Source organism: Trachurus trachurus, assembly GCF_905171665.1.
Source record: "Trachurus trachurus genome assembly, chromosome: 17".
Taxonomy (NCBI): Eukaryota; Metazoa; Chordata; class Actinopteri; order Carangiformes; family Carangidae; genus Trachurus; species Trachurus trachurus.
The window spans coordinates 33558425-33571018 of NC_139900.1; the positions used below are offsets into that span (position 1 = coordinate 33558425).

General features: G+C 40.5%; 1 protein-coding gene across 2 annotated transcripts; it reads right to left on the reverse strand.

Annotated features, from left to right (window-relative positions):
- Positions 1–94: 94 nt before the first annotated feature.
- LOC311001102 (endophilin-A2-like) lies at positions 95–12344 on the reverse strand. 2 transcript variants are annotated; one of them, XM_083992071.1, is made up of 9 exons: positions 12131–12344; positions 8519–8587; positions 8142–8358; positions 7770–7903; positions 6053–6211; positions 4438–4541; positions 3865–3998; positions 3621–3677; positions 95–2780 (listed from the first exon to the last, which is right to left on the reverse strand). In XM_083992071.1, the coding sequence occupies exons 1-9, from the start codon at positions 12173–12175 to the stop codon at positions 2596–2598; spliced, it is 1104 nt and encodes a 367-aa protein (XP_083848197.1). In that variant the 5' UTR covers positions 12176–12344; the 3' UTR covers positions 95–2595. The 2 variants fall into 2 exon arrangements, with proteins under 2 accessions (XP_083848197.1, XP_083848198.1); XM_083992072.1 differs by lacking the exon at positions 3621–3677.
- Positions 12345–12594: the final 250 nt, after the last annotated feature.

The following is a 12594-nucleotide window of genomic DNA, read 5'->3' on the forward strand; positions in this document are numbered from 1 at the left end:
TTTCTGCATCACTGTACATAATTTATTTCAGTTTTTGGATTTAAATAAAATCAGTTCAGTGGGAAGGGCTGTAATATTCTCACACACCTGGAGCCAAATTATTTAACATTTATTGGAACAAGCAAATGAACAGCATCTGTTCCCCTTTACACAATAACAAAAATATACAATACACATACGATTACATTTAGTATAGAGGTAAACCATACATCCTTAAAATAATCCAGGATAATCCCCCATTTAGTCTCCCCCCAGTGTCACAGTTACAAAAATAAGGCCTTGCTTAAGACAGAAGCTGTAAAGAGGACACATGCAAAGCGGTTATAGTTTAAACAGAAAATTCCTTTAAGATGTTTACAATAAAATAAAGCTTTCAAGGCTGATAATACTTCATTAGTTCATATTACACAGTTGGGGCAATTCTGGGTATGGATCCAAAACAAACCATCATAGAATGTAGTGCTGCAATTAATGTCAGCTCCAGCAGTCGGACAACTATTTTAGCCGTGACAGCAGCGGCACACTAAAATTGATCTTAGCTCTTTGTTCCTTGACATTAATCATCATCATTATACAGGCTGCATAATAGCTCAACCTGAGCCCCTGACCCTCTGCTCCCCTCGCAAACTCTGGGTTTTTGATTCAGTGTAATGAGGCATGTAAACCCACACCTGAACCACACAGTTATTTCTCAGCACAGCCATAGCCCTTGGCCCTATACATAGCATGAATAACATAGGCGATACGCAAACACAACATGATGAGGCATATACTATGGTAACAATGAGATTATTCCAGGGATGGACCAGGAGACCAAGCTCCAGAGGCACCATGGGAGTGGGATAGGGCAGATAATGAGAAAGGGGGTAGGGGTAAAGGGGCAGGTGGTGCATAAAGGCTGGTGGGGGAGGGAGGATATAATCCACTGCTGTGTGCCCTTCCCAGATGAAAAGACCTGTCCGTTCCGCTCCCCATTTAAATAGAGATGGGAGAGTTGAGTGGGGTGGGGGCGGTCTAACAAGGGGATCATGACAAGAGGAGAAAGTTGGCATTTTACTGAACAGCACAGACCCTCACAGTTCATCGTCTGCTTGTAATAGGCTTAAATGAAACTGAAACCAGCCATTGTGAGAGGACTTTCCTCATCATAAGTAAATTCTGAACACAATAGTTGGGAGCTAGCATTTTCTGTCAAGTCTGGTGCACAGTTTCAGAGTGAGAGCTGAGGCAGGTACAAAAACACCAAATACACATCAGAATAATTTCCATGCTCTAAATTATAGGTTAGAGTACTAAAGCCATGCTTCTCCCAGCCTAGAGGGAGAAAATAAATCACAGACTGAAAATCCACTGACAAACATTTGGGTAAAATCCCACAAAATATTGTGAGTGACACTGCCAGCAGCATCACTGGAGCCTGAGAAAGAACTGAGGGATATGTGCTTATGGCTTTGGTGTTATGCTGCAAATTATTTGTGGTTGGGGAAGGTCATGTTGCATTATGAGCTGCACTGTCATGTCATGACATGTTCTGTGAAGTCAGGAGAAGAGAAAGCATGTATGTATATACTCATTAAATATTCACCGTGCATAATTGTGCACATTAGGCTGTGTGTGTGTGTGTGTGTGTGTGTGTGTGTGCCTGGAGCAATTTGGGAATCTGTGTAATCTTTCTTTGGCATCAACTCTAAGGGAAAAGAGCGTCGTGTGCAGTGTAGTGTTAGAACGGAGGGTACATTCGCTTACTGACAACTTAATGACAATTAGTGTGATGAATGGAATATCAAAAGAGGTGTATTAGTGGACACCTACATCCCTTTAGAAATAAACACTCAAACAACCATTTGGTCTAAAATATACTCGACTAATGTTTGTAAAACTGCAATTACAGTTGCAAACAGCAGTCTGTCAGTCTGTCTACTCAAACCAATTGCTAAGAAGCTAAACTGTAATACCACCAGATGGCAGTGGAGGATAGTGTTACATCAAGAAAAGGCCGCCATTCCACCATGTTGACTGTGAGACAACAGGACTAAGGCCTTTAGTTAAAGGGCTGAAAACTTGGAGTGTAGAAACAGCACTTAGAAAATGCATGCGTTCACATGCATGTGTGTAGTACCAATATGAGCAATACACAGAACAAGAAATGTCATATTGTCGATATAAAACAGAACAAGAGTATAAGAATAAAGTAGTTGCACTTAGTGTTTGTGGATACTGCTGGACATGTTATTACAGATGTCATTCTCTCTTGTTTTTTCTTCATCAGTCCTGGTGATAGAGGTGTAGTGTACAAAGTGCACAGGTGCATAGAGAAAAAATATAAAGACTCAGGATATGGTAAATGCACCCAGACATTATGCCATAGTTTGTGTTTTCTTGTTTTTTGAATAAACAGCCCACAATCCTTACTGCTTTTAAAAACCCATCGAATTTTGTTAGATTCCTCAAATAACTTCATGGTACAAAAAAATAGGTCCCCGTCTTGAGATGTTTACCCTTAAATTACAACAAACAAAATATATCTTTTAGGTGAAGTTGGATAACCCATCCGCCCTTTCCATCGTCTACCGTTTCCCTCTTGCCTTGCTATTTTCAGTGTAGAGGCACGACCACTTCAACATAGTTGTTGGGGAAGTATCCCGACTTTCCACGAAGGCTTCCCTCAAACCAGTTCTCATCGATTTGACTGACCAAGGTTATGATGTCACCCTCGCGGAAGCCCAGCTCGCCTTCATTCTCTGGCTCAAAGTCATACAGGGCTTTGCAGCTCGGCTCAGCTGTAGAGAGGGACACAATGTGGAGATGCAAGGAGGGAGGGAGAGAGAACAAACATAGTCATTGTCTGAAAAGAAATTGTGTCAGTTTCCCTTTAACAAGATTAGTATATTTTTGTTCAAAAGCATTTCATTAGAGGCAGTGTGTCATCAGGATGTTTTCCAATAGGACTCTGGAGCAGACCACAAAAGTCATCAAAACAGCACATGTTTACAAGTTAGTGCGGTCAGGGAGTATCCTTCTGAAGCTCAAGATCAAATCAATACACTGATAGGTTACATAGCAATACTTTAATTTCAATCATAAAGGTCGTGTTTAGGTTTTAGGGCAAATACTTTTCAAATTTGCTTTCTTGTGTTGGACTGGGCACATGAAAGATATTAAGATTAGTTTCCTTGTAAAATAAATCATGTGGCATGCAGTGATCTTTCTTGAGGTTCAGAAGTTTCAGTGCACAGGCTGTCAGATACAAACAATTCAGCAAAACCAAAGCTGTGTAAAACGTTTCCTTGAACATTTTTTAGTTGGTTAACAACTTTTATTGAAATACCACATTTATCAGTTAAAGTTAAAGTAGAAAACGGTTTTTGCGAAAGACTGTATGTATCTGCAACCTTGGTTAGGGTAATGTTCACACTGACAAGCCCCTCCTTGTTTTCGGGAACTTGACAGACAGGATTCAGCCGACCCAACAGACACCGTTCTCTAATGTTAGTAGGACAGTCAACCATCACACAGACATGCATCCACTTCTCTGGCACACAGATGTGCAACAGAGTGAGTGACAGTAGGGAAACTTTGTAGTTCTGGGTAAGTGACATCATCTTCATCTGTCCACTCACGCGGCCTGCTCTTGGTGGAGTTTCTTTTGAAGGATGGACCTCGATTTTGTACTGGGGCTGATTAATGTTGCAGAAGGAAAGACACATCAGTCTGAAGAATGAGATTGACTTGCACGTATACCTTGCTCTGTGAAGGCCACACACACGCACACACGCACACGCACACGCACACACATATACAGTATATCTAGATACTCAATCACAAATCACACAGCTCTCACAAAATGTAGAAAAATAAGTTTACCTGGAGAGTAACTTGGAGGGCTTGATGAAGCAGGTGCATATCCTCCATTGGACTGTTCTATCTCTCCAAAGTCGATGGCTGGTCTGGGTTTGGGTGTGTATTCACGCTTTGGACGGTTCTGAGCCTCAATCACCCTACAATTGAATAAAGAGAAACTTAAAATCCCTGAGCTCTGAGTAAGAGATGTACACAAATGAGAAATCATTCACGTTTCTTGTGGGCTGTTACTGCAAGTACAAATAAATTGTTCAAATCAAAACATATCTACTTTGTTTCATGTTACTCCAAAACAAAGTTGATCTTTTCTTTTTGTAATGGAGGAAAAATGAATTATGACAAACTCATATGAACCCACAAAAATAAAAGATACTTACTAATTTATATTGTTTAGTAAAAATAAGTAAATGTGAGCTCAGCTTTAACCGCTTTGACTGCTGCTTGACAGACATTACTTGTAATCAGATGGGTAAAAGAAAAGATGGTGGGGCTGAATCATCCCTTGTCACGAGCCAGAGGACACAGCCTCAACACACAAAAGACATGCCATCTTCCACAAATAGTCACGGCACTGACCTTTCTCTCAGTTTGTCAGAAAGCTCCTCAAGGATCTGCGCAGCCTGTTTGTGGTACTGCAGCATAGACTCGACAAAAGAGGACAGCTGACTCACCTGCTCCACCTACATGAACACACAGACAAAAACTATTTTAATATGAGACAAAACACAGAATCAACTCTGGTCCTTCAGCGCATTCTTTTCTAGCAAACTGTTAGCATTCCTATCTCTAGTCCTTCACATTTGTTTACCACTGTGTCAGTATTGTTCACCTGAAAATCATCACTAAAACATTCTGAAACAAATATTAAACCTTGTGTTCGTCTGCTTTCCCTATTCAAACTAAGTTTAACTTGCTTCATGCCACATTCCTGTCTATCCAGAATCATATGAAATAAACTATCAACCATTTGTGTGAAATTTTGTGATAAGTCTTGAGTAATGGTCAAAAGGTGTATTCTGGGGTCATCTTTGACAACTGAGAAAAAGCAATTCATTCTCATCCATCCATGTGCAGAATTTTTAGGGATCTTCTGAAGGAGTTCTAGAGATATTGCATTCACAAGGGCAAAATGGGAGCATGGGACAGAGGGACAACCCAAAAACAATATGTCATTCGCTGTCGTTGACGGGAAGGCATAACAGAACAGGTTTAACTGGCTTAGATAACTGCAAGTCACGATGGAAAAAAACAGGCCAGCTATACTGTACGTCATCCTTAGTGGGAAGCTGTAAGTAGCAAGCAACATGCATTTCCAATTGAGGTCGTCAGATATACTATCCAGATTAAATGCTGTCAGATCCTTGTGAATGGGCACATTAACAAGAACTCTATCACTTATACAGTGTCTCTTTATTTGCTCTTATTTTGTGTGTGTCAAATTAGGTCTTTGGAAGGATAAAATGCATTTACTGCGTTTATGCAACCTTACTGAATATGCCAACCATCTGCTTTAGCCATACATATAATTAAATCTCAGTAATTGCATCAGAATGGATTAAAGACATTACTTCCTTTACCAAAGTGAAAACCTTATGCAACTTGACTTGCATCTCACACTTAGCAGTCATGAGATTTTTTACAGCTCTTACAAAATCTTATAAGACACAATGAGACATTTTTACTTCCAGAAGAAAGCTAGATATGCTTTTCAATCTTCTCAAATGTGAAATTCCTACTCATCTTATTCAGCACCTATTAAAGGGATGCATCATTTTCACTGACACTATTTATTTAAATATATTATGAATAACATTGTTTGTAAGAAGTGTTTGTTGACGTCATTTAGCCTACTTTACTCATAACAGGATTCATTGGAAGCAGAAAAGTAGTGAGATGAAGAAGGGAATTAACAATCTATTGCAGCTCTAAAAAACTATCTGCATGCTACTGTCTCTGTATTTTTCACCTTGTAGAATAAGGACGGATGCAGCTTTTGTGCAAGTTACATTACTGACCTGAATAGTTTGGCTGGTTCAGTCTCATTAATAACAATTATAGGTTTTTTAACAGCCAACTCTGTAATGAATGTAACCAGACACCTGTTTTTATTAACTTGATGCATTACAAAAACAGGTTTGTGTGGGCCATCTGCAAATCTAAGTGAATCAGGTTTGGTCTAACGGCTACTCACATCTGTTTCCAGCAGATTGTGCATGGAGCCCTCAGCCATCTCTTTGGACTCATGGAACTTCTCCAGGGCTTGCCTGATCTCTTCATCTTGGATTTTACCTTGACGTTTCTTTTTATAATCATAGTCCAGACGGCGGCCCTCCAGCTTCTTCAGGTGGTGCTGAGAGGGTGAAAGGGTTTAGGATGGGAGGATGAGGTTTGGGAGATGATACAGTATTATATCAGTATATACAGTACAGTAAATTTTCTATTTATTTCATTTTCTCTCGTGTATGACCCTTTTGAGAAATTTGGATCACACTAGGGGCATAACAAACATTTGCATGCAGTTCACCTGTTATGCACCTGGGGTCTCATTTATAAAACTGTGCGTGGGATCGTTACTAAAAGTGTACGTACGACCAAAAGCCAAGTTTTGCGTGCGCCAGTAAATATTCAGACTTATAAAACCCTGCGTACGCACACTTGTAAGCAAACTTCCCTTTATAAATCACAGAGTTCCTACAAGTGTGCGCAGCTGAATCCGCTTCACGTTCCGCCCTGTACACGCCCTGTTTTAACCGTAGATGGTCAATGCAAACCACCACATGAATGTGATCTGCATGTCAATGAGCCTGACGTGCTCTCGGTGTTGTGAATTAGCTGCAGGTGTGAAAGTGGCGACGTGACGTGTTGCTGCAGCTGTTAACGGCGTCAGCGGCTCAGAGCGCACGCGGTGTTGTTTTGTTGCGCTGCCTCTCACATGCTGGACCCGGTTCGGCACATGATTACAACAATGACAACAGTTCTAATCTGAAACGAGTTATTAACCATTCATCATGGTCTCCCTCTCCCTCCTTTCTCCTCCAGCGGTGCCGTGGTGCTGAATTACGCACGGGGCTCACCGCTGTATTCATACATTTACAGTAATTAGACTGATCGATAAAACTTTGAATAATTAGCGGAATCAGTTACATTCTGAGGAAGGATCAAACATGACACTTCTCTTGATAACAAGAAAACAGAATGTAACAATTGTGTGAACGATTACTGGATTTTTTTCCCCAGGGTTTGAGATTGAATTGACTCTCGATCATATGTTCACAGTATCATAGGAACATATAGTTATTTACACCATGTATTTATCCCATGCAGCCGCGCCTCCTCTCCTCCTCCTGCGCTCTGGGAGTGGACAATATGACGGAGAGACGGTGGTGATTAAATATAGAGAAGGAATTTTGATTTTGAATTTTAAGTTAGATTCTAAGAAGATGTTTCTGAAACACCAGTCCGATGCAAAATAAGGGCGCTGTTGAATTAAATCACCGTGGCAACATGGATCTAACGCATACGGGTTGAAATTAAATGTGTGACGGCCGATAATAAAAACATAATCGTTCTTCTCACTCATAATTTCCTGAGTCTGACTTCAGTTCACCACCACACCGTCTGTGTCGCCAATTCCCCTTTTCCTCCAAACCAGCGTACGCCTGGCTCAGAGTTTGCTTAGAGCTGCGCACATTCTCCCGTCAAGTTAGTTTTTTATAGATCACAACCTTGGCGTGAAAAGTCACGTACGCCACTTTCAGGCCGGTTTTGTGCGTACGCAACGGTTATAAATGAGACCCCTGGACTGTTAATACTTTTCTCATACTATTGCAGCTGCCACACAGACTGTGGAGCTCATTAGTCAATGTCTGGCCTGTACGTGCTGGAGCATACTACCTCTTTGATTATACCTGAATGTCTTTGATATCCTTCTCAGCGACTGCCTGCAGGGGGTCGATGAAGTTCTGCTTCACATCAATATCCAGAGAATCCTTGACCTCGGCCATCCTCTTCATCGATTCCCCTGTGTCTATTAGAGCCCCACCTGAAGGACAAACATATGTAAAACACAAGCATTAGGGAGTGCGGGACATTGTGAGGCAAGTTAATAAATATTAATGTTTCTATAAAGACAGCAAAAACTAGATTTAAATACAAGTAAGAATTGGGATAGTTTTATCCTACAGGAAAATATATCCACCTTCAATATCTTGCAACTACTCACACTAAATTTTAACGCTTTTCAAAACACAGACACATCTCCCAGACTCCTTTGCTCTTACCAAAGTTGGTATCCTCGCCCACATCGCGTCCATACTTGGTCATGCTCTCCCCCAGGAGGCCCTCAGGCTGGGGGTAGCCCGGACTATTCACCTGTCCACGGATCTTGGACACTGTGTTGAGCATGGAAAGCTTAGCTCTTGTCGCTGGGTTGGGCTGGAGATACTCTGATGTTTTATTGATGATGTCCACCACTGCTCTGCTGGTGATATCTGCTTTCTGGTGACACAAGTCAGGGAGAGACATTATTTTATCCATGAACCCCTGAATGCAAATGGCAATAAGAAACTTGCAAGAAAATAATTTCATAGCACAGCATATGAGGATATTGTCACTCAACACATTAACTATGGGTGTGATTTTGAAATGTGTGACAAACCTTTTCAAGATCCTTGAAGTCTTCATCCAGTTTGGTTCCCTCTGCACCTCCGACCTTCTCACTCATCAGCTATGACCACAGAGCAAACACAACAATGAACAATAAGTAAATTCACAATTTTATGGTGCCAATTCATGCTCATGAAAAACTTGACTTTCTACACTTGTATTGATGCCATTTCAAAATGTACATTTTGGTGTCTGTTTTCCTCTTTATACTTTTTCAGCTCAAGACTGAAGTCAACAACAGAACTGAATTTCTGGAACTGATGTGGGATCAGATGCTTCTGCTGTGCAGGATATCCCTGTTAAATTTCTCCAAACTTCAATGGATATCTAACAACTTTCGCCATTTTCTATTTTTCCTAGGACCAACTGTAACAATTATCGAAGTCCAGGACATGTTCATGTTTTCCATCAGGAGAGACCTACTCAAGTCTGCATAAAGGAATGAGTTCTGCAAACTAGAGTTTCCACAGTACCGAGAGCCTTGCTTCATAAGGAAATATGCTGAAGGGTTTTCCTTTTTTTTTTCCATCAGGTCAGCACACAGTGCAGTTTCCTACACTACAACCACATTCACAGATTCTTTAACTAAACCCACATGCTAACTTCATCTTGCTCTCATTCACCTATGTATATCCTCACCCACACATGGCACACACATCCTCAATTTCTCATCAGGAAAACAAACTCTAAAATTCTGCACAGTTGGCTGGCAGGCCATACAGACTCTCATTGTATGTGTGTATGCCTATGTGTGTGTGTGTGTGTGTGCGTGTACTTCTTGGTTCAACTTGGTGCAGCTGTCAGCACCAGTGCACATAAAACTCCATGACCAGATGGATCAATCAATCTCTCTAGTTTATATAATACACAGGCCTGGCAACGTTCTTTTGTATTAAACATTCAGTGGCTCTGAAAATGCCCTAAGCACTCACTGCCAACTGGCTCATGGGATGTAAATTCAGCCCCACACGATCCCCAATTGTGAAGTCTAATATACAGGATTTTAATTGCAATTAATGCATCTCATGGTACCAGATGTGAAGCTGTGGCATGTAGATGTGTGAGATGCAAACACAAACACACTTTGAGTGCTCCATCTGGTGTCATAATTGCCAACAAAAGTTTTTTTAGTCCAACACAACTAACAAATGTGTCCATTTCAGTCAGACTACGGTATGTACCGTCTGACCAAAAGTATTTATGCTGTTTGTTACTTTGAACTGTCATTTGGGATTGCAAGAGATACAGAGTCATTAAAAGATTCAATATGGGATTTAGATTTGGTTAAGGCTTTTTGTTACCGTGGAGTTAGGTAGTTGCCCTTGTAGGCCAAAAAGATATAGGAAAACAAAAGGTATGTAATGACAAACACCATAGTGCAAGCTTTAAATAAATTGCAACTTATCTTAACACTATTATTCTGTTTGTTTAATCATTTATCAAACTGATTATCATCCTCTGCCTTTTTTTTCTTTAATTTTATAGCCTAAGATAAGAGCAGCAATACGTGTTACTCCAGACCTTGGATGGAGGACAAGACGTTCAGTATGGATCTACACGTTTACAGCTCTCCTGTATGTCCCAATAGTTGAGGCATTCACTGTGGGAGTTGACCAGTTCTTTGGTGCTATAGTGTTAACAATGAGTCTGTCTTGTTATGTTTTCCAAAACATTGCATGGATCACAATCTTTCAATGTATTCATGGTGATTCTTGTTGTATTCTTGACATATTGACTCAATCTGCATTTTTTCTGGTTACCTGGCAGCTTGAAGCTGGTTTGGGCAGAGTACTCACATAACTAGGATTCCATCATTCGTACACACCCACTGAGCAAGAAGCCATTACTTACAGATCACTAATGTTGGGCCAAAGACAGGACGTGCTGCATGGCAGCTGTCATCAAAACATTGGCCACTGGTTTTACAGCCCCTACCTCTTATGTTTGTGGTGGCAGGTTTAACTCTTAACTGCCTCATGAGCCAACAGTACAGCTAATGTGAAAAAAATCCTACTGTGATTATTTTGGAAAACATTGCGAGCATAATAAGTATTTTCAGTTGGTTGTTTTTGCATTGCATTTTCATAATGAAAATATGCCAAAATTACTACAATGTGATATTTTCATAGCCAGGCCTCTCTGTCGCACCAGGACACTTACGGTGGGGCAAACACAGCACAACTACCCAGCTTTTTTGCAGCCCTTGGCCATATGATGATTTCAATTATATTTCAATTAATTGTTCAGCCCTAGTCAGCAGTTTCATTTCCTTCATACTGGTGGTAAGTGCTGTTTGAAAGTTGGAAGCACAGGACAAACCTGGCTCTGTTAGTCTAAGATTTTCAGAAGCAACAAATGCAAGGCTCTGTAAGCCATAAACAGACGACAGTGTCAGTCTGCATACAATCTGGCAGTCAGACAGTTGGCTAACGTGGCATTAAGTCACCTCCATTTGTTTAAATATTTGACATGCTTTTTAATATCCCAGGTCCATCTGGTGTACACTCTGTCTGAAGCACTTAAAGTGTAAAAGAAAATGGGGCTTGTTTTCCATAATAGGATATCCATCATTGTAAAGAAATCAACATTATTAACAAAAGTGTAGTTCCTATGTTAAATATTTAACCTAATGTCTGATTGACGTCCTACAATTTCCCATATTAGAGATGAACAACTGACCGAAGACAGAGACTTGTCTTCCATGGACTGAAATAGATTTGCGTAACTACAGCGGTTTCAATAGAAATATCTTGACACTGCAAGACACAATGTCATCGGACATCCACATCACTTCCGTTTAACATCTAGAAACACGAGAGATAGTTGTAGATTGGTGATGATGACAGCATTGATAGATGTGTTGTGTGGTTCATACTGCGGCCTAGTAGCCACAACACATTGGCCAATTTGCCTGAAGTGTTTTGAAAACGTTGTGTAATCTGAGAGATAACAAAACACCACTTTGAATGATGTTTCTACCTGTTTTGCAACATGACAACAAAACATGATGAAACCTCTCGTCAGCACATTCAAGTACCTCAAACAAGTCAAACACTATATATTTTCCGCCTGTTCCCTGCAACAACAAAATAAACTTCAGCAGGTTGTCGTTACTTTTTTTCAGAGAAAATTCAGAGACGCAGGCTGCGTAAAGACCTGGCTGCAAAATAACTCCTACTGACCTGCCTACGACTTACTCGGGTTAATATGAGGTAGGAGTTTTAAGGAAACAGTTCAGTACACAAGATTAAAACAAAAACAAAAACACTCTCGAAACAGGAAACTGCACAACTTCAACTTTAGTTGGAAGTAACTTCGCTGTAACTTCCCTGCCGCTGACATGCTAACTTCAGATTAGCTTCAGCTAACTGTTACCACTGACGTTACCTGTGAACGACAACACATCTGACAGTTGATGAAGAGTTATATATCGTGTATATTATAAATAACATAACTCGTCATATACTTTTCACCAAGTAAACCTTGTTCACGGCGCTTAACCAAACAAAAACATGTTTTATATTTGAAGCTAGCGGTACAAAAGTAACGATAATGTCTGCTAGCCAGCTAAGCTATCGGCTAACGTTAAAAGTAACGCGTTTACCTGGCTTGCTTTGTAAAATTGCTTCTTAAATCCTGCGACCGACATCTTGCACCGTGAATATCACCACCTGGACCTCGACGGGGGGGAAATATGTGACTAAAAGTAAATGATGTGGGTCTGTGGGAAGCACAAACAGCGGCCGTGCAACAACTCGTCTTAAAACTTTACTCCGTGGATGTGAAACTTGCTAGGCAACCGCAGTTTCCTGGCTCCAACTTGGTGTGGGAGGTTCCACACGGTTGGATAAAGTGGGTCAGAGCCACAGAGAGACAGAGAGAAATGAAAATAATGTAGGCTAATACAGCATATTGAACAAAGTAAGTAGTTTACATAATGTTATTCGATGATATGTTATTATTTCTCCATGAATTGTTATGTAGCCTACTTATACTATGCAGCAAATATCTAATATCTTATCTGGAAAATTCTAATATCTTTTTTGATCAATCTATTAGCTACTTAAA